Source organism: Saccostrea cucullata, unplaced genomic scaffold, assembly GCF_032062105.1.
Source record: "Saccostrea cucullata isolate Sc308-1 unplaced genomic scaffold, CSIRO_AGI_Scuc_v1 ctg1592, whole genome shotgun sequence".
Classification (NCBI taxonomy): Eukaryota; Metazoa; Mollusca; class Bivalvia; order Ostreida; family Ostreidae; genus Saccostrea; species Saccostrea cuccullata.
Window position 1 is genome coordinate 305,599 of NW_026928923.1, and position 25,398 is coordinate 330,996.

At 33.0% G+C, this 25,398-nt stretch overlaps 1 protein-coding gene across 1 annotated transcript; it reads left to right on the forward strand.

The window, feature by feature from the left end:
• Positions 1-638: 638 nt before the first annotated feature.
• On the forward strand, positions 639-24,537 carry LOC134279260 (transient receptor potential cation channel subfamily M member 2-like). The gene is made up of 20 exons (XM_062761614.1): positions 639-821; positions 1,046-1,284; positions 3,091-3,202; positions 4,056-4,194; positions 4,947-5,073; positions 5,350-5,467; positions 6,174-6,409; positions 6,820-6,924; positions 12,487-12,549; positions 12,859-12,961; positions 13,539-13,700; positions 13,897-13,993; positions 14,260-14,500; positions 15,016-15,069; positions 15,724-15,876; positions 16,288-16,572; positions 20,031-20,244; positions 23,315-23,402; positions 23,697-23,833; positions 24,030-24,537. The coding sequence occupies exons 1-20, from the start codon at positions 647-649 to the stop codon at positions 24,128-24,130; spliced, it is 2,949 nt and encodes a 982-aa protein (XP_062617598.1). The 5' UTR covers positions 639-646; the 3' UTR covers positions 24,131-24,537.
• Positions 24,538-25,398: the final 861 nt, after the last annotated feature.

Sequence of the window (25,398 nt, forward strand, 5' to 3'; positions counted from 1 at the left end):
CCTTTCTCATAACTTTAGAATGAGAAAAGATAGAGCTCTCATATTTCACATGTACATTACCTGTGAGAAGACCTTTCCAATCATCTTCTGATTTTTGATCCCGTTGCTTTGAAGTTTTACCAATTTTAATTGTTATTTTTCTCCTAATAACTTTTAAATGAAAAGAGAAAGGGCTTTCATATTTGACATGTGTATTACTTGTAACAAGATATGTTCAAACATGCTAATGCATGCATTTTGACCCCATGTCCATGATTTTCCTGTTCTATCTAATGCTTAATCAATTGATTTATTTTGAATACCTTTGAATGACAAATGATGTGGGATTCAAATTTGACACTATGTTTGAGGAACAATATCTGTAAATCAAAGAATAGAACAAATTAAACAAAACCTCCGTGTTTTCGCTTACTATTCTATGATAAGAGGCACGTGACCAGTTGACTGGATATACTTCCATGATTCCAGCTATGATTTCAGGATCCATATTCTCTCTGTTCTCAATATGTACATGTATTGCTTAATTGACTTTTGAGCATGACCACTGTTAGTTATAGCAACATTCTATAAATTGCACTGCAGTCATATTCTTGTATGCCAAAAATTTCAACATGTTGCAAATTATAGGAATGGTAAAGTGGTGGAAATGGACAGGAACAATTGGAGAAAACAAATAAAGTCCTTCGTGACAAAAGTCTACTCCAAGTCCCAGCCCAACATGATTTTCTCCGTCATAGGGGACTCCGACAATCTGATTCCAAAGCCGTGGCCCAAGTCACGATTCCAGCAATCATTGACCTATGCTGCAAAAGCCGCAGGGAGTTTGTATAAATATTCATTTTATAGATTAAGAAAATACCCATAACCTATATTTAAACATTGTCAATATAACTACTTTGCCATCCTCTGTTAAAGTCATTTTGTAACTATAATTTAGACTGATCTATGTGATTTATATACAATACAAGCATATTAAGGTCAAAATAACACGGTCATAAGGAATAATAGAAAAAAAATACATTTTTCCACACGCTGAAATCAACAGATTGCCTGATACTCAGCAAGGGGGAGCCACTAAAGGTCTCTAAAATAGTCCGGGAGATGATGGAGGAATACATCTACCTAGAGAAGCCGGCCCGTCCGAACCTCCGACTGATCTCCGTCCCATCTAAGCCTGTGGAGGACACGGGTCTCTACTTCGATCTACCAGAGGTGCTAGAATTTGATGAAAACCAGAGCAATAGAGATGAAGGCCAGGGCCAGGGCAAAGACGAGGAAGCCGAGGTAAGGACCGAGACACTCCTTCAAGGAAGAGCCTCGATTCACGTCTCCTTACGCTTCTTATATACCTCGGAATCTTACATCTGAAGGCCATTTTCTAACCAGCTCATTCTGTCTGAGATTTTGGGCGGAAAATATATTGCGTTAAATAAATTGTAAACAAGTAATTTTCAGGTACCTACATATTTTAATAGGGTATAAAAGTCACAAACAATTATAAAATTTACATTCTACAATGCAAATTGAAATATATCAATTGTAAAAACCCCAATTAAATTCCATTCAAGTAGGATTAAGCCAGGAACTATATTTTGTGGTGGAAGTTTTTTAAGAAAATTATCGATTTTTCCCTTTTGAACTATATAAAGTACTGTTAATTTTACGCAGCACCAAGTCTAAAGTATCTCGCCGTGAACCTCTTACATATTGTAAGACAAATTGTCCGAAGCCTTTATCAACTAGATCTTATATTTAAATGTATACTCTTCTGATTTGGTATTCGTTGAGGCCATTTTTAACTTATTTCTTTAGTAATTCAGTTTGCTATGTTATTCATAGTTTAAAATAATTCTAAAAGAGGTTCTAAAGAGCAATTGTCGCATGTCTGATGACGTAAATTTCACTGAGAGTGTCAAAATTCAATAATAAAAAAAAAGATTCATTTCAAGCTAGCTCTCCAACATGTCGGACGTTCTTAGTGAATATCACTTTGGGTTTTTTTTAAAATGAGTTTGAAGATTTTGACAATTTATTTTTAAACCAGGCACTCGACATATGTGAAATCACGGAAACAAATAGCAAAGAGTTTAACGATAAAAAAGTTTGGAGATTTTACCGTAACTTTCATATTTTCCAAATGGATTAATCTTTTGAACGACTGGGAACTTTCAACCGAGTTAAATACATTTATTATAAATTAGTTAAAGGCTAAGAAATAGCTATACATGTTCATTTTTCTGTGGTTATGAACTTGTGAAATAAAATCAGTTACCTGATTTCTGCTTCCTGCAGTGATATATGAAGGGGCGTGAAAAGTATTATCGCATATGTGATATGGGATATATCACAACAGAAAGATCAAAGAAAATCACCGCAGATATGCGACAAACAGTTTTAACGTTCCAAATATTTCCTGCCGTTAAGAAAACTGAATCTTTTTTTGAAAACACAACCTGTATCACATTCATTTAGCCATCACTTTTCAAGAACAGGAAAATTAAAAAAAAATACACTTGAATTAGGTTATATGTGGTAATGAATGCATCAGCAAGCATGCCCACCGTATGTACTATTTCTGAAAAGAATTAAATTATTGACAAGACAAGTTGATGAAACAAGACTATTCGCCATCTCGTTTAAATTCATCTTTTCGTAAGTTCTTTGGACGGTACAATGATATATACAATTTATCATGGAGTCAAATGCTGACTAACGTTTTTCATGCTAGTTCTTAGACCATAATTTGCCCAATGGATTGTTGATGATTTTGTTCCGTTATTTCCCGATCATGACAAAGAGCCCACGGCGGGTGTGGCCGGTCGGTAGGAAATGCTCGCTCCTTAATGGGACCTAGTCTCACCTGTGGCGTTTTGGAAATCTATGTTTGTTCTGCTCCTGTTTTGTTTTGTTTGTTGGACTTTTGAGCTTGATTTCAGTTCTTTATCTCCATACATTGAATTTTAAATAAATATGAAATAAATTTCTTTCTTTCCTTTAAAAGTATAATCTTTGTATATCCAATATGATGAAAAACGCAATTAATAGTTTTTTTTGTTATTGACTTGTAAAGTTGTAGTTATTTCTTTCTAGTTTTATGCAGACGACAGTTTCTTTTGCAAGCTCCCCGCTCGTACCGCGGATGAAGACTATATTGATTTTAGGGCTGAGCTCGAGAGGACTTTAGAGAGACCGACGTTCGAAGGTTGTATCAATGGAATGTAAAACAGCATACAATCAATCAATCGTGTACCAAACCTTGCTTCATAAGAAAGATGTTAAGGAGATTTTTATTCTTAGTAATTTATGTGGGGTGGAGAGTTAAAACTAATTCCATTCATACATTCTGGTAAAAGCAACGAAACTTTTGCATTTTTATACGTTTATAATTTTTTTATCTTTGATTTACAAAAAAAATAAACTTAATTCGTAGCTGGTATGTAATTTACCTGAAACATTTTACCACTATTCTAGCAAATATAACAATTCACTTGGTCTTTTATTGACTGACTTGTAAATATACCACTTCTCAGGCCTCGGCTGTTATCCCAATATTCCCTTTTATTCATCAATAAGTTGTGGACAGGGGTTTGACCGGTCGACTGAGAATTCTTACTACTCTTAGGCATTTGATTCCACCACTGAAATTTCCCAGGTTCCGCTTAATGTCATGCTCACAAATATGTATTTTTTTTTCGATTGATTACTGTTTGTTCTCGTCTTGTTTTAAAGCAGAAAGTATGAGTCAGTCACTACTACTAGTATGGAATCAAAACTTTGTTAATATACTTAATTAAATATTTAGTTTTTTTTAACACAGTTAATGTCATTTCTGATATTTTAGATGTCTGTGTTTGCTCTGCTCCAATTTTGTATTGTTAAATAGAATTAGAGCTCGAATATTGTTTATCTCCACATATATTTTTATGCATGAGGGTCACATTATGAAATGCCTTTACTGTCCTCCTTGCTACTTTGATTCATGGTTGAATATATTCTAAGGAAGTTTCATTGATAGTCCAATAATTTGTGTCATATTTGCCTTTTGTTGCTTTCAGAAAGGAATGCCTTAGTTTTAATTCTGGTGGAAGGCGATTTGTCGGCTGTGGACCATGTCAAGCTAGCCACTGAGAATGGAATCCCTGTCGTGTTTATGAAAGGAACAGGCGGGCTGGCGGATCTCATAACCATTGCCATGTACGTTACTTGATGAATTATTAATATCTATTTATAAAAAACACTAATACATGTATCTGATCTCATATGAACTGCCTGTCATAATGTTAATCCTATGCATGAAAAAAAAAACGCCGTATAAAACTTCTATTGTGAATCATATTACATACATACTATATGGTCGATACAATGACCTCGTCACCAAATACAATCTATCACTACAGTGACGTTTTCAGCAAATAGAATATATAATTTAGACAAATGCTGACTGACGTTTTTCATAAGAATCGATAAACCATTTTTACACACCAAATTGTCGACGGATTTTCTGTTATTTCCCTATCTTGACAAGGAGCATATGGCGGGTATAATTGTCAGCAGGGGATTTTCACTCCTCCATGGTACCTGATCCCGCCACTGATGTTTTGGAAGTCCATGTTTGCTCTTTATTTGCATTATTTGAATTATGTTTTCAGCTTGAATGCTCTTTATTATTTTTATATATTTCATAAATTGTAAATGATATTTTAGAAATAATTCAGAATTGTAATAAATATTCTGTTTTGATATGCATTAGAATGATTTGTTTTGTTTGTATGTGTTTCCTTTTTTTAACATTTAAAATTAATGCAAAATGAAACTTTTAATAAAAGCAGTAGTTATTTTAAGAACAATGATATAATTTTTCTTGATTTAAATTTTTTTTCTTTTTTGAAATTTTTACATGCAATGTTCTCCTCAAATCTTTGTTAGTTTATCTGATATCTCTTTAGGGAGGACAGTAATATGGAAATAAGAACGCTGCTTCCTGTTCTGTTTGGTATTGAGCTGGATGACACCGATCATGAGATTGAAACATTGGAAGAAAGTCTGAAAACTATTTTGGAAAGATCTTACTTAGTAAGGGAATGAAATTAAGTTTGTTTTAGTGTTCCTTATCTCTAGCAATAAAAAAGAGTATCATAACATACAGTCTAAACTTGACTTTCAAACAAATTTGTAACGCAATAAAAAGTATATCTTTGTGCAGTGCTACATCAGTTTGTATGTTGCTAAGTTAAGATATGATACAGATATTTTGCTAATTTAAAGGACGGTATTCCTTGGAAATGACTTCCACCTTGGGTATTTCAAAAGCTCGATTTTTAATAAATATTTTATTTAACATACATGTAGATTGATCATTTTGACCTTGTCGAAAAAAATGAAGAACAATTCGCAGCACTTGTTGGTGAACTGGTGCAGAAATCCAGATTATTAGAAAACACGGGCCCCTCCAAGAATCATACCTTAGGTAACAGTTAGACATTATTATGATTATAATTAAGCTTGTTTATGATTTTGTACTTTTTGTGTTTAGTAAAAAAAAAAAATCTGAATTCTTTTTCCAGTCGTTTGAAGCAGAATTATTTTCTATGTACATCGTATTACAATTTTTTTTTTGGGGGGGGGTGTTGGGGGTCAAATTGCAATGTTTTGCTAAAGATGTATAAATATTATACTCTACATTTGAATTCCACTTTCTGACCCCTATTCAGTATATAAAATTTTCTTTTTTACTGATATTGTTGGTCCTCTTAAATCCGAAAACCCCAAAAAGCTGATCAGTTATTTGGCATGAAAACATAAAACTTTATTTAAAAAAAATCAAAAAGTCTTAAAATGAGGCCAAAAATCAAATTTTTTTCCTTGCACCAATTTTCATTTCATGCATTCCAATGTGATATAAAGTTCTTTAATGTCTTAGAAATAAGTGAAGGTTCTGTAAAAATTCACGCTTCGTTATTTGCGCATTTTACCCTTCTTCGTAACCTAAACATCAAGATACCAAGAACATAAAATTTATACATGTAATCTGCTTGAGAACGAATTTCCAAATAATATACAGTATTAAAGAAAGACTTCAAGGATACGTACAGTTGTTCTTTCAATTAAACTTACAGTGTTGTCTCTGAGACAAATATAGTACAGTGTATTATAAGGATTCTTTTACTTAAAAGAACCCAATTGGGATACAAAGAACAAAGCACGGAATCGTAAGAGCTCCTATGCAATGGCAGACAAGTGGACGTGGGAGAAGAAACCGTGGAGGATGGCGGAGACACTTGAAACCCTAGACTTCAAGACCTTCTCCTCACCATTCTCACTTCCGCTTGACCTCTTCTTTCGATTCTCCAAGTTTCTAGAACTTAAGAGGAACAAAACATCCTCGGAGCAAGTGGAAAAAGGGGCACAGGTAGGTACACATGTATCTTAAAGACCAAAAAAACTATCACACAGGTAGCAATTTACCTATCACCTATCACATTGGTAACAATTTACCTTTTTAACTCTAAATTTAAAAGAAATCTGGAAATCATACCTTCAGCTATATAAATAAATGTTAAAGCAATCAAAATTTTCGTAAAGTGGAATCTATTTCATTTGATAAAAATATATGAAGATCCTTCCTAGTATTACTAGTTAATATTCAGATTATTTTTTTTAAGTCAGTAATATAGTAATAAAGTATTCAAGATTCGCCTAATATATGTAAAACAGATTGATATTTGTTCCAAAATGTGTCACTCAGATAAACTCCGAATCCCTGTAACAGGTAAAATCATTTTCGTGAGTATAATAATTATGTTTTTTTTTATATCTTAGGAGTTGTTGAAAATTGCCCTTCTGACCAATAGAACAGATTACTTGGAAGCTCTTCTGGATTTAAACGTTCCATTGTCATTAGACGTCATCGGTGAGCTTTACAAGGTATGTTTTATAATTATATAAATCGGTGAGCTATACAAGGTATGTTTTATAATTATATCAATTGATGAGCTATACAAGATATGTTTTATAATTATATCAATGGCAAATGCCAAGCAATACAAGGTATAGTATACACTAATGGAATGGAATTGAAAACAAAATGGAAAATTTATGGTTAACCGAGGGAGGAAATTATTTCCCGAGGCGGCGAAGGTGGACCGATGCAATCATAGATTTTTTCTTTTAATTAGGTATTCGGATGTGTTAATCAAAAGTAAAAATAAAGTCATATAAACTGACACGCAAAAGAAACGCAACAAGCAGTAATCTACAAATGTTTGAATTTTTTATCTAATGATTTTCAAAAAAGAATACAGAAAAGCTAAACTCACTTTTCAGAACATCAGGGATATGATAAAAATGTTAAATGTATATCTTTTAACTTTACTAAGTAACATATGACTGTTAAAACACCCCACTCCCAGCCATTCAATTACAACGTGCAAGACTGTCCTTAACAACAATTGCAGCTTAATTTTTATGATACAATAGGTTAATCAATGTCGAGATCTAAGCGAAGGAATTATTCTTTGCCATTTTTAAATGCCTGTTTTTGAGATGATAAGGTCGAATTTTCTCTAACTTAGCGCATTGGAGAAACCCTTGGACTTCCGGTCCAAGGACTATCATTTATGCATATGATACATAAGACCCCGTTGAGGCGCAGTGTATTTTTGAATCATCAACTCTCCATTACCTTTACTTTGAGATTTTCCAGTTGGAGCAATGGAAATGCTTACTTAAGCCATTTTCGAGAAGCCTTAGCATCGTAACGGGAAACGAAAGGAGATTTTATTTTTTGAAATATTGCTGCTTTACTTAAGATGAACAGTGTAAACTCTTAAAACTCCCAAAATATTGCCAAATGTTTTGTTAAACATGCAATTTTTGATTTCTGTTTAGCAGACTCAAACTTGACTTCCGGTTATGGTACGAAAATCGTTCAACCGTTAGATTACCGATATTTACCGAACTGAAGATATCCATAACTTTAAAATAGTTTATTGTACTTTTTTTTTTACTTTTTTGATTAGTTGAAATTCGTAAAAAAATTTCATGTGGTAGTACTCTCAGGGAAAAGCTCTGTTTCAGGGAATATCCCTCAGAGGCCCGTTTTACTTATGAACTTTCAATTTAAAACCAAAACTTAAATTAACGAGGCCGAGTCTAAATATTTCTGCCCTAAGGATTTTGATAATTTTTCGATAATTAATTTTTATTGTTATATTTATTGTTTTAGGATTTAAAAAAATTGAATGTTTACCACCCCGATTTCTTAGGGGGCCATCTCAAAAATTGTTAAATTTTACTATTAGACCCTATGGGAATTTGTTGGAAAATCGCAAAATTATCACATTTTCCCGATATTTTTTGTATTTCTGCCTAGGGATTTCTTTTTCATTCAAGCAGTTGAAAGTTAATGTAAAAAGTCACCAAATTGTGAAATTTCAAAAAATTTCACCATCTAGGTTGGTCTAGGAAGTAATTACTAAGTTTATTTTTTCGATGCTCAATACCTCTGAAATTGCAATATTACGGTATAAAATTACATATCTTCGCAGATGAATTATGGGCGCATACATTTTTTTCGGTAAAAATAGCAATTTTTATATTGTTAGCATGTTTCTTGGGAAGTTCAGTCATGAGTTTTTTAGTAAAATATCCATAAACCTCTTGAACATACATGCGAGTCATGCGTCATTCTTCAACGTCATGTGTGACTTACAAAATCCGAAAATGGTGATGTTGTTAGCGCCATTTGAACGTTCTTTTTCCAATTATTGTCGTAAAATCACATATTCAGATGAGTAGAAGCTGCAGATAATGTTAATTTTGTATCAAGATCAAAATAATTTTCAAAGGTATACTGCCACACAAATGACTGCATGAAATTAAAAAGCTGCGCAAAGTGATGCGCACTCGAATTAGACTCGGCCTCGTTAATTTTAAAATTTTGCAAAAGTAAGTTCCAAATTACTAGCTTACAAATATATATCTTGTTACATTTAAGAAATAAGGTATCGTTTTTTTTTAGTTTTATTGGGATGTGAAACGGGAAGGGCTTTATGGAAGATTTGATAATGTACCAACCCGTTTTTCATCCCAATAAAACTCAAAAAATGATACCTTATTACTTATATTTACATTTGTGACTATTTCTTACAAATAGTTACGTACTAACTTAAGTTTGAAACTCATAACGTTTTCTTTTTCAAAACTCAACGGAATGTGTTTATAACGTCGATCGCTTATGACGTCAGTATCAAACTACGTAGATCGATTATTACTAAACAATCAATTCATGGTCACATGACCAACTTGTTTTACGGAGATGTAAAAACACCGTGTTCAAATAGTGTTATATAAGGGAAAACATTTGCAAATGTAGATATTCTTTTTTTAAAAGATAAAAACAATATATTTAATCATTGTAAAAAAGAGGATATGAGCAGAATTAAATGTCTGTGTCAGAGGCGTAAGTTCTTTTGTAAAACCTGATGAGGGAAAAATTCTCTTCCCATGATATATCTGATATTGGGAATCTTCTTTAAAGTTCACTCAGTTATATAGAATTTGCTTCCAATCCTTTTGATTGATATCAATTTTTTTGGTTGTTTTCATACGATGGCTGAGATCTAGCAAATAGGGAGATGGAACACTCTGTTTACTTTCTTTTCTTCAATTTATTTTAGGTTACCTGTCTGTCGTCGTCGTTGTTGTTGTCGTTAACTTTTCACATTTTCTACTTCTTCCATAGAAAGTATCCTTATGTGAAGGGGATTCAAATTTATTCAAATGAAGGGCCACGCCCTTATTTAAGGGGCGATAATTCAGAAAAAGCAAACATTGAACGGAATGTTTTTCAAAGTCTTCTTCTCAAGAACCACTACTGTGCCAGGAAAAATGAAACTTATAGGGAAGCATCCTCGAGTAGTGTAGATTCAGGTTTGTTCAAATCATGACCCCCAGGGATAGGGCCACAATGGCAGATCAAAGTTTTACATTAAAAATATATAGGCAAATTGTTTAACTCTTTACAACTTGCCGAACTGTTATGCAACAAACACTTAATGTTCACGTCATAGAAATGGATATTTACCATTTCCCCGCAAGCATCTTATAGCGAGGTACACGTTTCTCTAAAGTTTAGCGTAAATAATATCATGACGTAATATTTTGATACAAATATAGCATTTCGTATTTGATGAGAATTTTACAAGTATAAAATAGAAGGAAATTGGCATTAAATTTAAGATTAAATGAACTTTTTAAAGTGCGTGAAAATGCGTGACTGCGGGGAAACGGTATATGCGTGATTTTGCGTTAGAAATAGAAAATGCTATATGCGTTAAAATGCGTGACTGCGGGGAAGGTGGTTAAAAATCTTCTTCTCAAGAATAGAAAAGTTATGAATTATCATTTTATATGGAGTCATCCTCAAGACAAAGTAGTGTAAATTCAGTTTTGTTAAAATAATGTCCACCGGGGTAAGGCCGGGCCACAATGGCCAATCAAAATTTTAAATCGAAATATAAAGGGAAATTCTTTAAAAATCTTCTTCTCAAGAATTACAAAGACATTGTGATGATTTTTTTATGGAGGCATCCTCGGGTAGTGTTGATTCAGGTTTGTTCAAAACCCCTTGGGTTTTACATAGAAATTGATTAGAAAATTCTTTAAAAATCTTCTTCTCAAGAATAGCAAAAGCATGAATGATGATATTTTTATAGAAGCATCCTCAGATAGTGGAGATTTAATTTTTAAAAAAATTATTACCCCTGGGATTAGAAAAGGGCCTCAATGGCCTATCAAAAGAACAAGGTTCACTTTTGCCTTATGTGGCCCTGTGTATTTCTGAAAAAAAATGAAACTCCATAGTTTTAGTTAGCAATGCATAGAATATCACTAACTGAAGGTCTTTGGTGACTGCGTATCTAAAAATAATGACACAATTTTCTGGTTATTCAATGCATTATGACGTCACGAATTGCGTGAATTTCCGCATATTCTGAAAAAGTGTACGAAAACAGCGAATTCTTAAAGCTTTTTTTCAATAATTTATATAGAGCGCACCCTCTTATCTAGTTGCAACTAGAAAATGATAGAACTGTTTCTGAGAACTAAAAACATCTTTCGTTTTTTAGATCATAGAGTGCGCTCAAACAAGTATTATTAATCTTCACTGAAAATACTCAATTATACCTGTTTACCTTAATATTTAAGAACATTGCAATTTTATAAAGTCAGTTCTCCACGATCTGGACTCTTAGGAGAAAATTTTTAAAAGGAAATGAAAGCTCTAACTCTCTACTTTATTTCAGTGCTTCAAATGGAGATTCAAGTGCTGATCAATGAAATGTTGTATCAACATCTTCATCTCAAGAATAGCAAAGTTATGAATTATCATAATTTTATAGAAGCATTCTCAGGTAGTGGACATTTCATCTTGAATAAATCACCATCCCTGGGAGTAGTGCGAGGCCACAGCATGGAATCTATGTTTAAACCTAGAAACTTGTTGATAAAATTTTCAAAAATATATTTTTTAAGAATAATAAGGCCATGATTAGTCTTATTCATATGGAAGCATCGTCAGGTAGTGTAGATTCAATTTTGTTCAAGTCATGACCCCTGGGGTAGGGCAGGGCCACAATGTAAATTCAAAGGTAAAGGGCAATTAAGCCACAGGTAGTCTAATAAATATGCAAGCATCCTAAGTTCGTGTAGAATCGAGTTTGTTCAAAGCAAACCCTCTTCCTTTTAAGGAACGGTTGGGACCACTATTGGGTTTAAACTTTTCAATAATAAACTGATTTCTGCTTTTTCATAACCACATTGCTCAGGTGAGCTATGTGGCCCATGAGCCTCTTGTTTATTTCTCTATGCTTATTTGCAGCTGCAATGTTAAGTTATGGTAGATTAACCCGGTGTCCTGTATTTGGACCTTTTTTGCAAAAAATCTTTTTCTAAAAATAAATTTTACTTCAGAGAAGTCCTTCGAAGGTGTGTACATAATGTTTCCAGAATGGCTCACCATTGGATTTTACTCCTGTGAAAATATTATGTCTGTTTTTAGTTTAAGGTCATATCCGATTTATGTCTCGAGGAATGCTGAAATGTCGATATGAAAAAAAAGATTTCTAAAAATATTTTTCTTTTCAAAGTAGTTAAAAATTTAAAACAGATGTACATTTCTTAATAACAGTTTGCATTACCAATTGTTGCATCAGATGTACATTTTTATAACTGTTTGCATTACTAATGGTTGGTACCAATTCTACTTTTTTTAACAGTTTGCATTATCACTCTTTGTAATAGATGTACATTACTTTATAACAATGTGCATTACTTTATAACAGATGTGCAGTTCTTTGTAACAGTGTGCATTTCTTTATAACAGATGTTCATTACTTTATTACAGTGTGCATTACTTTATAACAGTGTGTATTACTTTATAACAGTGTGCATTTCTTTATAACAGTGTGCATTTCTTTGTAACAGTGTGCATTACCAGTGGATGGTACAGAGAAAAATGACTCATCGGGAATGCGCTGGGTTTTGATGGTAAATGAAACTTTTGTTATGAATAGAATTATATTTGAGATTTCAATGTCATAAATATACTAAATGCAGAATATCATATGTATTTCGATTGCCTTTGGATGTGATCATTGTATTTTATTCAAAATCCTAAATGATGACTTTCTTTCACTGATTATATTTTTACATGTACATGAAGACTTTTAAAACCCGTATAAATATTAAGAGATTATTACTGATATTTATGGAATACAATTGTTTTACAAGTAAGAATTGATTTTTTTTTTTATTAGATATCAGTTTTTTTTTATTTGATATGAATGTATATTGTAGGAAATGGGAGGGAAGCATAAGCTGGCAAAGCATCTTTTTGAAGGTGAGAAGGACTGCCATGAAGTAGCTCAGAAGATGTGTAAACGCCTACTTAATTACAAAAGTACGTTTATAAGCTTCTTTATGGAAACTGTTATTTGCTTTACTTCAAGTCTTTACCTACATTACGAAAACCATTGTCTTTTTTTAAAAAAATACAATTCACATCCTATGTTTGAACTAAGTTATGTAACACTGTAAAAAAATATCATAGAAAAATATCATAGATTTTTTTTTGTTTATTTTCCTTATTGAAGAAATTAAGTTAAATTAAGCTAAATACGTTAAATTTGCAAAAAAATCCCTATGGATTTAAATTCACTATGTTCGCGATTCGCCATTTTCCCGCGAAATTAAACCCATTGTCAATGCTGTCATTTGTTTTAAAAATGTTAAAAGGCGTATATAAAATTAAAATGAAGCTCTTGCAGCGTGGAAATAAAACCATCGCGACTGGTACTTTTTAAGAAATCGGGGATTTGTAGAATTAAAACGACTTACAGTAATTATGAACATTAAAAAATACTTGACGACCCAGGTGTTTTATTTAGACTCGAAGGCTAATCAAGACAACTTTTAGAATAAGTATTATTACAAAAGATGTTTTTTTTTCTTTTTCCAAAAAAAAAAAAAAAAAACAGAAACAGAAATTGATGTCCACTCATCTTCAATCTATAAGTCTAAGAGAATGAGGGAATACGTAAACCGACAAGACTTCCTTCAGGCTGTTCTGCTGTGGTCACTGTTGACCCATAGAACGGACATCGCTACCCTGGTCTGGCGAAGGGTCAAAAGTCAGCTTTGTATGTTATGCTTGTTTTCTTTTTAGTTTGCCATTTTCTTTGGCTTTTTTTTTGAAATCTCTTCATATGGCAAATTAGTAATACATGTTTGTATATAGATACATATTTTGGTTATATGTTCTATTTGTACTTAATGATTAGAATTCAGAGGTCTGGATCTTCTAAAAAATGAAAAATGGGTTATTTTTGTATTTAGATACCGGACTTGTAAGTGCATTAATCTTAAAAAAGATGTCCTCCATAGCCAAATTGAAAGACGAGAAGTTAGCAATGAAGCTGAAGGAACAAGCAAAGTAAGGGAGTGAATGTACAGTGTACATGTTGATCATGCATATCTTATGTTTTACAAACCAAGGTTCAGCTTTTCAATTTAAAACTAATTGTGGCGTTATAACTTTCAAAATAACGACATTGTCTTGAAATTGAAATTTACATTGAAGTGTAGTTTTAACCACATGAGAAAAATCGTATTAGGGCTTGAACTTTATCTAGCATGTTTATAATAATTTTTTTTTTTCAATATTAAAAACCAAACTATTTGCTTTTTACTAATCGGCAGAGATTTAAGAGGCCGGATTTTAAGCATGATGGACAACCTTTATCAGACAGATGAGACTCTAGCGTTTGAAATTTTGGACGAAGTAGACGTTGTATGGACTATTGAAGCCAAACCTCTATCGTTTGTTTATGAATCGAAGATGTACGATATTATTGCCCACCCTTGCTCTGTTGGTCTTATGAACAAGATATGGTTTAATGGTCTTATTCCAAGTGGAACAAGATTTTGCACAGATTTCTTGGTAAAAAATATATAGTTTTTATGTTATCATGTATTTGAAGAAAAATATCAATACAAGAGTCCCCTGCTGATGTAATTTACAAGCTGTTTCTATGTGTGCAATATTAGTTGTCTTTCACATTGAAAAACTTTTGAGTAATTTGAATTTGATTAAATAAATTATCAAGCTATTGGACATTACCCTAAATAATAAGGATGATACTATCGGAATATTAACGAAATGTTACTGATGCTAGTATTGTAAATTCACATATTTTTGTGGAATCAATATTTGAGATATTTGAGAAAGGAATACTGGTTTGTCGAGATTTGATAACCTGTTTGGAGAAATGCTTTATAGTAATGCAAATGAAACTTTAAATTTCGAGAGGGTCATAAATTCGAGCATCTCTCCATACGTCGAAAACATCGCAAATTAATTCCCCACGAAAATTAGCAATTTCACAGTATTTGATGATGCTATCCGTATATTTCAAGTATGTGTAGCTGATGACAGAATTGATGCTTGTTTTATAGAAACAATATCGGGAGGCCGTGCGTGCACCTTTCTTCCATTTTGTTCTACATTACGTAAGTAATTCCAAGATACAAGTTATTTTTAAGGAATAAAGCAGCACTAAAAGTCAAACGACCTCTTTATTCATAACATTACCTCCAATTATCCGAATAGATTCCTATGTTAACCCGAAAATATATTTTAGATAATGTTTATGTCTTCTAAGATAATTTCAATAACTCTTTTCTCGGAAATTGTCTTTAAATAATGAATCGTAATGATCAGGCTGTATGAACGGGAAAAAAAGGATGATAAAAAAATAACAATTAACCTTATCCATTTGAATGGACAAAATTTCACAAAAAAATACACTACAAACAATCATTTAAAGGGAGGACGATTGTCAAAAATGAAGAAACTGTCGAAAAATTTCGGCAAGCCATTTATGTCCCTTCTTGAGAACAATGCAAAAATAGAGAGTTAGAAAAAGAAAGAAAAACACAAATTAGATGTATTAAGCAATTACCTAAACATAGCATTTAAATCGAAACTCTTAAAATTTTTATATCCGTGTTTAAATCTGTATTGTTTGAATGGATGTTTCAATACCGTGCATTAATTTTCCATATATTTCATAGATTTGAAAAACCGATGTAATTATGGACCTCTGTGTCACACAATCACTCTATCTGGTGTACTTTTGAAAGTCATAATTTTATTTTATCTAGATTTTCTTTGGTTTCATCCTTCTCATGTACGGTTACGCTGTGTTGACTCCATTGAAGACATACGACAAGACGCCATTACTTTTACTGGTGTGTGAGTTCGCCCTCTACGGCTGGACGTGCCTAGACTTCCTCAATGATATAGCCTCCGTTGTGGTATCTTTGTTTAACGAATGTCTATTTGCTTTGTAATTAGTTTTTATTTCTGTTCTCTCCTCATACATTTCCGTTTTGCCAAATCATTGATAACAGAATACAACAGATGTGTCAGGTGAACAGAGCATGCCCAGGTTCACACCTTTGATGCCTCTCCGTTTTTGAACTTATTATATTCATTTATATCGAAAAGTTGTTTTGGTATTATCCCACAAATGATAAGAAGTTACACAAAGATAATGTGTAAAATGAAAAAAAAATGTTTTACATGTAACAAAAATAAGATTTTTTTAATCAGTCTCTTTAGACAAGTTTTTTTTCCAGTATAAATTTTGTGCTTATTGCACAGGGAACACTCGAGAATCTTGCATGTACAACATAACGGAATAAATAATAACTTTCCTATTTCAGGGCGTGATGCCAACAAGGGCAAACTGTTCCTGTACATCCGTGGACACAAAGAGAAAAGCAGGATATAAATTTCTCTCTAGATTAAATGATATGTGGAAGGTCCTGGGACTCGTGTGTGTCCTTCTTACTGTCGCTACCGTTTTCTCCCGACTGAAACCAACGGAGACTTTTAAAATGGCTACTCGCTTTTGTGCCCTTCTACTGCTTTTCTCGTTTCTTCGGTACATGCGTATTTTTGTAATTTATCAACTGACAGGAATAACATTCATCTTCCTAAAACACATGGTTTGTAATATTGCATTATGTGTCTTAATATATATAGAGGATATCTATATTGTGTGATTTGATATTGGCTTATCCAGAGAGTTGAAATGGTGCATATATTTGCGAGGCTTGCCGAGCGAATACACACCATTTCAACGAGTTGGATAAATCCAATATTAAATCACACAATAATAGATGTTCTATTTATCTCATACGACTTTTGTTTTAACAAATTTTGAGACTCTCCCTGCGAAACTTTATGAATAATTGCTAATTATAATTGATGACGTAAAACTTGATGACGTAGCACCGTTGATGTTGACATGCCTCGAAAAAAAATAGATAATGTTCAAAATCTAGAATTTTTGCTATCTACGTCTTTGAAAAGATTATATGACAGTTGCTGGTGCTTTATATCTATCGAAATTCTGACTGAAAGTTGAAAGGACCAATAGGGTAGTGAAAATGAACTCTTTGGACGATCGCAGTTCAAAACATGTAAGTCAAGGCTAGGGGCCTACTTATAGATTCATTGATGATCCATGGTAAGTTATACCTACATGACTAGGTAGGCATATGTAGTATAATATAAGAAAGCATTATTTAAGATGTTAAATGAATCTAATAAAAACTACTCAACTGCTAGGCTTTACTTTCTCCAAACATTTTAAAGGGGGGGGGGGGGGGTAACATTTGTTTTCATGTAGCCAATACAGGTTCCTTGATAAAATAAGACACATTTTTGTCATATACGAGTCTTCTTCTTGCTCCTAACGATATTATCGCTCTTTATCATTCAATGTATTAGGGCAATAATTTTCTTCAACAAAATAAAATCTTGAAGCGAGGGATCATGTCAAAACCGGAAGTGCTATTGATAAAGCATCTACCCATGGATAAAACATAAGTTCGCAGCACAGTTTAAAAGGTTACAAAAAGGAGGCGGAGCCTAATTTGTACGGGAAAACTTGACTATGACATCATACACAATATACGTCATACAACATTTCTTTAAAATACCACAAAATTAGTTTATCTGCTAATTTACCCAGTAAGAAATCATCAAACTACATAAAAACTTACTATAGCGTGTTGTTTTGTTGTTTGTTAAATCCCACATAACAAGTTATAAACAAGTCACTGATCGCAATACACTTGTCAATATGACGTCATTTCTTACAACGTGACGTAGTTTTTATGCAGTGAGAGCAGATCAAGTAATTTTTTATCAACAAAATATGTATTCTCTAATTAAATAAAATATTATTTACAGATTTTCTATGGGCCAATAACTTGAATTTAATGTCTTCTTCACTATTTTATTAATTTATGTTCTGTACATTACCTATTTAATTGACACTACCGTATATTTGTATGCAAGGACATCGGAGGTTAATGTGGGGGGTCTTAATAAATCGATCTAGTGCAAGGGCATACACTCTATGTATCAAAGTAAGCTTTTACATTTCAACTATAGAACTATTAAGGTATCTGAAAAGTGCTGCGATCCTGGTGAAATCTTAAAAACAATTTAATTATATCAATATTTCATGCCGCTGACCAGCAAAAAATATAGCATTTGGTCATACAAGTATAATTTTAACAATGAAATTGCAGAATTTAGACAGGATCGCAGCACTTTTCAGAAACTACAATGCGTGTTGAAAATATTTATATACTTAACTTGGAAATTTAACTTGATTATGCCCTTGCACTAGTGATATTATACAAATATGGACTCAATGTAGGTCAATATGCATTTATAATGACCCAGGATGACAGATACTGACCGAAGTTACATGTAGTATATCGACCGAGGGCGCTAGCCCGAGGTCGATATACTTCATGTATCTGAGGTCAATATCTGTCATTCTGGGTCATTATAAATGCATATTGACCGTGCATTGAGTCCATATTTATTATATTATATAAATAATAATTTCCCAAATTTATTAGTGCAATGTATATCATCCTATTATTTACAGAGATAGTATTAACCATAAATAAGTTGAATGTAAATGTTTCAGAATTCATTGAATATTACTTAGAGGAAATTGTTTTGGCAATAAATTTCCAATATCATAAAAATGACGCAAGATATCTGTCTCCGAATAACACAGAGTACCCCCTCCCCCAGACTGAGAATCCCTCTCATTTACACTTGCAGACGAAATGCACTGACAAAATATAAATACCTATGTCTTCTAAGAATAAATACAATCTTACATGGTATGCTTGTCTATATTTTCTTTAGTCTCCGTAATCGCGTTTACAAACAGCGTCAAAACTCTGCTGGCTGAGTGGAAAGGTACTTAGGTAGAATTCAACCATGAAATGGTACATGTGCTAATTATTCCCGAAAAATATTCACTAATATCCTAGTAATTGTTTTGTATTATCAGTCTCAGACGAAATGCACTGACAAAATATAAATACCTATGTCTTTTAAGAATAAATACAATCTAACATGGTATGCTTGTCTATATTTTCTTTAGTCTCCGTAATCGCGTTTACAAACAGCGTCAAAACTCTGCTGGCTGAATCGAATCAACATGAAATGGTATATGCTAATTATTCCCGAAAAATATTCACGAATATCCTAGTAATTGTTTTGTATTATCAGTCTCAGAGTTCTTCACTATATGTTTTAAATTTTCCTCACCTACAACTTGCGAACTTCCATGTTTGTCTAAAGCGAAAGTGAAAACGAGGCAGCTCGTGCGAGTCATTATTCGCTTTCAGCGGTCGTTATCAAAAAATAAGTACTTCGTATTGACCAATCAGATTACCGGATTTCACAAAGTTATATAATATTTAAATGTAACATCAATACTTCAAGTCAATATGCTAAAATCGCGTGACTGCCGAATCACGTGACTAGTCTAAATATAAAATATAATCGTCCTTGATATGTAGTTATTAATAATAATCACAATTATCCGATATAAATGATGTACTAAAAATAATCGCCATCCCGATTACGAATACATTTTTAAATACATAATTTAGTCGATATTTCCATTGCGCACCTTAACTGTACTGCGTTTATCTAATGAGCTGTATTTCCATCACGTATGAGATAAAAAGCAATATCTGTATTTGCATCATTATCATTGTTAGAGAGAATAAAGAAGATAAGGGATAAAAAAAACTGTGATCGACCAAATCTGCATGTAAACTCTTGATCTCTTATTACATTGTAGTTCATGGACAAAAAGTATTAATCTGCATATGTATTACTTGTTGACTGATGAAATATATATAAAATAAAATATTCTTTCAATAAAATGAGGATCAAAAGCAATGAATAAAAGAAACTGACCGAAGATTAACAAGACAGGAAGAAAATCAGTTTGTCGTCCAGAAAATTAAACTGTTACTTTGAAAGTGTAGGACTATTTTCGAATGCATAAAAGGCATTAGTGAAATGTCCAGCAGCCAAATTATCAATATACACCAACATGTATCTATATTTTCAGCTCCTACATCTGGTGCAGTTCCTATTTACGATAGCCTTCTTTGTGCTGGGAGTAGGGGTTTTCATTGAGGCCATCGTCCATCAGGAGAATCAGCTTGAACTGTTCCCGGGAGTGTGGTACGAGTGGCGGATCTGGAGGATCATATACTACCCCTACTACCAGTACTACGGAGAAGTATTTGATGGTGACTTTGGCATAAAGAAAAGCAACGATGGTAATTCAAGCTGATCGTTCTTTTCTGGTATATATGTAACACTCCAAAGTGCGATGAAACTCAATAATTAACGTTTATGCATGACGTCATAGTACTACTGTGCAAAAATACAACGCCGCGCCATGTAAAGGTCTGATTGATTTAAATACAAATAAATATTAAATCCAACGACTAACCTAACCTTTTGAATAAGCGTTAGATTTACCTTAATTAGTCGTAAAAAATGTAAAAACTGTAATTTTGGATGGGGTGCTAGACTTACTTTAAACAGAAAAATATAAGCAAAGACTAATGCTAAATCTATCAGGTGGGTTCGAAACACAATCAGTCTAATAGTATTCAAGTACATAATGTAAAGAAAAATAAAAACAAGAACAACACCACCCATCATCACATTTTGAAACACGTTTTTCTAAAACTTTTTTATCTCTGGGTCTTCTCTCCATGATTTTGAAAAGTTATTTGTGTGTATTCTAATTCAAAGAAACAAATACACATTTTTAAAAATGGAGAGAAGACCCAGAGACCACGAAAAATGAACTTTTCCCCCAAAAATCCAAATGTGTGAATGCGGTGCTTCTTTGTCCTTTTAAAGTCTTCGGTAAATGTGTAGCGGTGACAGCTCAGTAAGTTGGATAACCTGTTCAGTGCATTTGATGCGAAAAGTTTTTGGTTCGAGCCTGGAATGGGGCGTAATTTTTATGCCCCCGTAAACGAAGTTTCGGAGGAATATAGTTTTTGTCGTGTCCGTCTGTCTGTCTGTCTCTCTGTCTGTCTCTCTGTCTCTCTGTCTGTCTGTCTCTCTGTTTGTCTGTTTGTCCGCAAAAACTTTAACCTTGCCCATAACTTTTGATTTAGTGGAGCTATGACTGTCATATTTCATATGTGTATTCCTTGTGACAAGACCTTTCTTAGGGTACCACCAAATTTGACCTTTTGACCTTGACCTTGGAGTTTGACCCACTTTAACTTGAAAATTTTAAAATTTTATTTTGGCCATATCTTTTGAACAGTAGGCATCGGAACATTTATACTTCACATATGTAATGTTTGTTAAAAGATCTTTCACAGGATACCAACAACCTTGACCCTTTGACCTTGACCTTGTTGATTTCTATACTTGTGAAAAAACTTTAACCTTAGCCATAACTTTTGAACGGTAAGGGATAGGGCTTTCATACTTCATATATGTAATCCATGTGAAAAGACCCTTCATTAGATACCAAGAACTTTGACCTTGACCTTTGAGATTGACCTACTTTAAAAAAACAAACTTTGACCATAACTTTTAAAGATTAAAGCTAGTGCTTTCATACTTTACATATTTTATCCTTATGACAAGACCTTTAATTTGATAACATTAACTTTGACCCTTTGACCTTGATCTTGGAGTTTGACCCACTTTTACATGAAAATTTTAAAAATTTACTTTGGCCATATCTTTTGAACAGTAGATACCAGGACAATAATACTTCACATATGTAATGTGTTTGTTAAAAGACCTTTCACTGGATACCAACAACCTTGACCCTTTGACCTTGACCTTGTAGATTTCCGTACTTGTGAAAAAACTTTAACCTTGGCCATAACTTTTGAACGGTAAGGGATAGGGCTTTCATACCTCATATATGTAATCCTTGTGAGAAGACCCTTCATTAGATACCAAGAACTTTGACCCTTTAACCTTGACCTTTGAGATTGACCTACTTTAAAAAAAGCAAACCTTGACCATAACTTTTAAAGAGTTATTGCTTGTGCTTTCATACTTTACATATTTAATCCTTATGACAAACCCTTTCATTTGATAACAATAACTTTGACCCTTTGACCTTGACCTTGGAGTCTGACCTACTTTTTAAGAAATTGAACGTTGACCATAACTTCTGAACGGTTAGGGCTAGGGCTTTCATGCTCTATATAAGTATTTTATTTGGCAAGACCTTTCATTTGATACTAATTACATTGACCTTTTGACCTTGACCTTGGAGATTTTTGTACTTAATAAAAAACTTAAACATTAGCTTACTTTTAAATTTCACAATTGTTTTCCAGTGAGAATACCCTACTTTTGGTACCAATTAATTAAATTTGCATTTAAGAAAAGCTTAATCTTTGATATGTTGCCATACGGGGGCATCAGTGTTTTACAAACACATCTTGTTTTTCATGTAAAAAACCATTTATTTTGTCAGTTTCGTTTCATCTGCTGATGTTTTTAAATTTTGATTTATATAAATTTTGGTTCAGTTTGGTTCTCGAGCGAAATCAATTCCGATCTTCTAGTCTATAATGTACTGTGACATGTACACGTATCAATTGTACATGCATTAAATATTTTGGGTGTTAATTTTTTGAAACATTACCATGTTTTAGTACCCCCTAGGAAAAACAGACTTAAATGTTTCAATCTCACAAGGTCTTTCAAACTAAATGAAAAAAAACCTTTGGAATTGTTTGCAAAGTCTGACCAGCTATGTAACTAGCCAACCAAATCATGGAAATTTAAACCATAAATGTTTCGTACAAATGATTCCTGCAGATCACACGCCAAATGCGCCCATACTCTTTATGTATAATTTGATGAACTTTCGACTAAGCGTTTACTCATAAATTCAGCTGATTACATTGTAAGGATTTATTAGGGGCTAAGAAAGAATTTTACCAAACGTGTATGAATTTTTAAAAATAGATTAAACTTTCGGACATTACCTTTAAAACGTACATGTAGGTCCCGTGGACGGTAAGCGTTGACGCGATAAAAAACCCAATCACTACTCAATAGCCCTGATTCTAAATTTAAAGCCCTTCACCGGTATATCATGACGTCTACATACATAGAAAAAATTTCGTATGGGACGTTAAAAAATGTACAATCAATCAAACAATCATTATATTAGGCTCAAATATACTCGAGTTAAATGCGAAATGAAGAGTCAATGTGCTTAACAAAAACTCTGTATTCTTTAATCTCTTATTAAAATATTAAGGAAGTCCGATCCTCAGGTTAATTTAATTTATAAACCTGAGGATCGGACAACCTTAATATTTTACGATCTTTTATAATTGTCAGAAGTGGACTGGAGTGTGAAAGCTGTAGTGGCAATACATATAATGGTGGGCAATCTCCTTATCGTCAACTTGATAATCGCCCTATTTACGTGAGTATTCCGATGAGTTGTCAATATACTAAAGTTTTAAAATAAACACAGCTCAGAAACAAAAAAAAAAAAACATCCTCCATAGCGTACAATTTTTAACACAGAAAGGTTTAAGGTTAAGAGACCCATAAATCCGTATCCCTCGAATCTAGTTTTCCATTTCCAACACCGAATTTTCATATATTGATTATTTATACACATACACTTATGTTTAAGAAATGACTTGTTTAGTCAGAAAAGTTAAAAATTTTCAACAACGTATGAACTAATATTCAATTTACATCTCACAACCAGAACAAAGTATGAAAAAGTTCATGAGAAATCGGCCCTAATATGGCAATATGAGCGGTATCACGTGATTCAGGACTTCAGACACCGGTTGTTTGCAAACCTTCACTTCCTCATTTGCTGTTGCCTAGCCATGCGAGCAAGTAAGCTCAGAAGAATCTAAATCAATCTTGTTTTATAATGATTAATTCAATTAATATCTCAATCATTTACAAGCGTGAAGATTGCTTTGATTTATATCTCCTAATACTGATGGCTGATTAATTAAATTCTAAAATCTTAAAAAAATTACAAGTGTGTGGATTTCTTTTCCATTGATAAATAATTCTTAATTTTCAGAGTCTGGTAAACATAATGATAAGGTTCGAAAGGAATTGAAGCGTATTCGTGAACGTCAGATTATACAGTACATTATGGCGGGGAGATCCCTGGGCAAGTGACGGGAACAGTGATGTTAAGACCCCTATCATGACCCAGGGGATGTTCTCAGAGGGCGATAGAAGTATTCATATAATACATTACATAATCCATGCATAATTCAAAAAGTATGGGATGTTCTTTTAATGAGTTTGAATTTAGAGATAAGTTAAAATCAAAGTCAGAAAGAGTTGTTATAATATAAAAAAGACTGACGTTATTTACAAAACAATGGAGTCATTGATTGGTATATGTTTTTAGACTAAATTCCCGATGTATATACTGTTAGTGCATACGAAGTTTGTTTATTAGACCTGTTAAAAATACAAACCTTAGTATTCAAATGTCTCCTTATTTGCCATAATACTTGTTATTTATGTTATATCCTCTTGATATTTTCCTTAGTACTAGGTGTCACATTTCATTATATTTTTTTTTCGGTTTTCTTGTGTTTGTTTATTTTTCGCCTTAGGATTTTGTGGATTTTGTTTTCTTTTAATACTGTTTTAGTTCACCTGAGCTGAAAGCTCAAATGAGTTTTTCTGATCATTTTTTTTCCGGCGTCCGTCTGTCTGTAAACTTTTCACATTTTCAGCTTCTCCTCCAGAACCACAGGGCCATCTTCAACCTAACTTGCCACAAAGCATCCCTGCGTGAAGGGGATTTAAGTTTGTTTGTTCAAATGAAAGCATCCTCAGGTTGCGTAGATTCAAGATTGTTCAAATCATGACCCCTGGAAGAAGGGTTGGGCCACAATTGCGGACCAAAGTTTCACATTTAAATAAATAGGAAAATTCTTTGAAAATCTTCTCAAGAATAGCAAAACCATGATTGATCATATTTATATGGAAACATTCAAATTTGTTCAATACATGACCCCCAGGGGTAGGGCGGGGCCATTATGGCCGATCAAAATTTTACATTGAAATATATAGGATTATTCTTTAAAAATCTTCTCAAAAACAACAAAGCCACGATTGATCATATTTATGTGGAAGAATCCTCAGGTAGTGTAGATTCAAGTATGTTCAAATCATGATCCTGGGGGTAAGGTGTGGCCACAATGGCCCATCAAAATTTTACAAAGAAATACATAGAAAAATTCTTTTAAATCTTCTTCTCTAGAACAACAAGCCATGATTCGTGCTTTTATATGGAAGAATTCTCAGGTAATGTAGATTCAAGTTGATCAAATTACAAATTCCCCGGGAGAGGATGGGACCACAATGAACAATCAAAGTTTTATACAGAAATAAAGAAGAAAAGGACAATATAGCAATGATTTGTCATA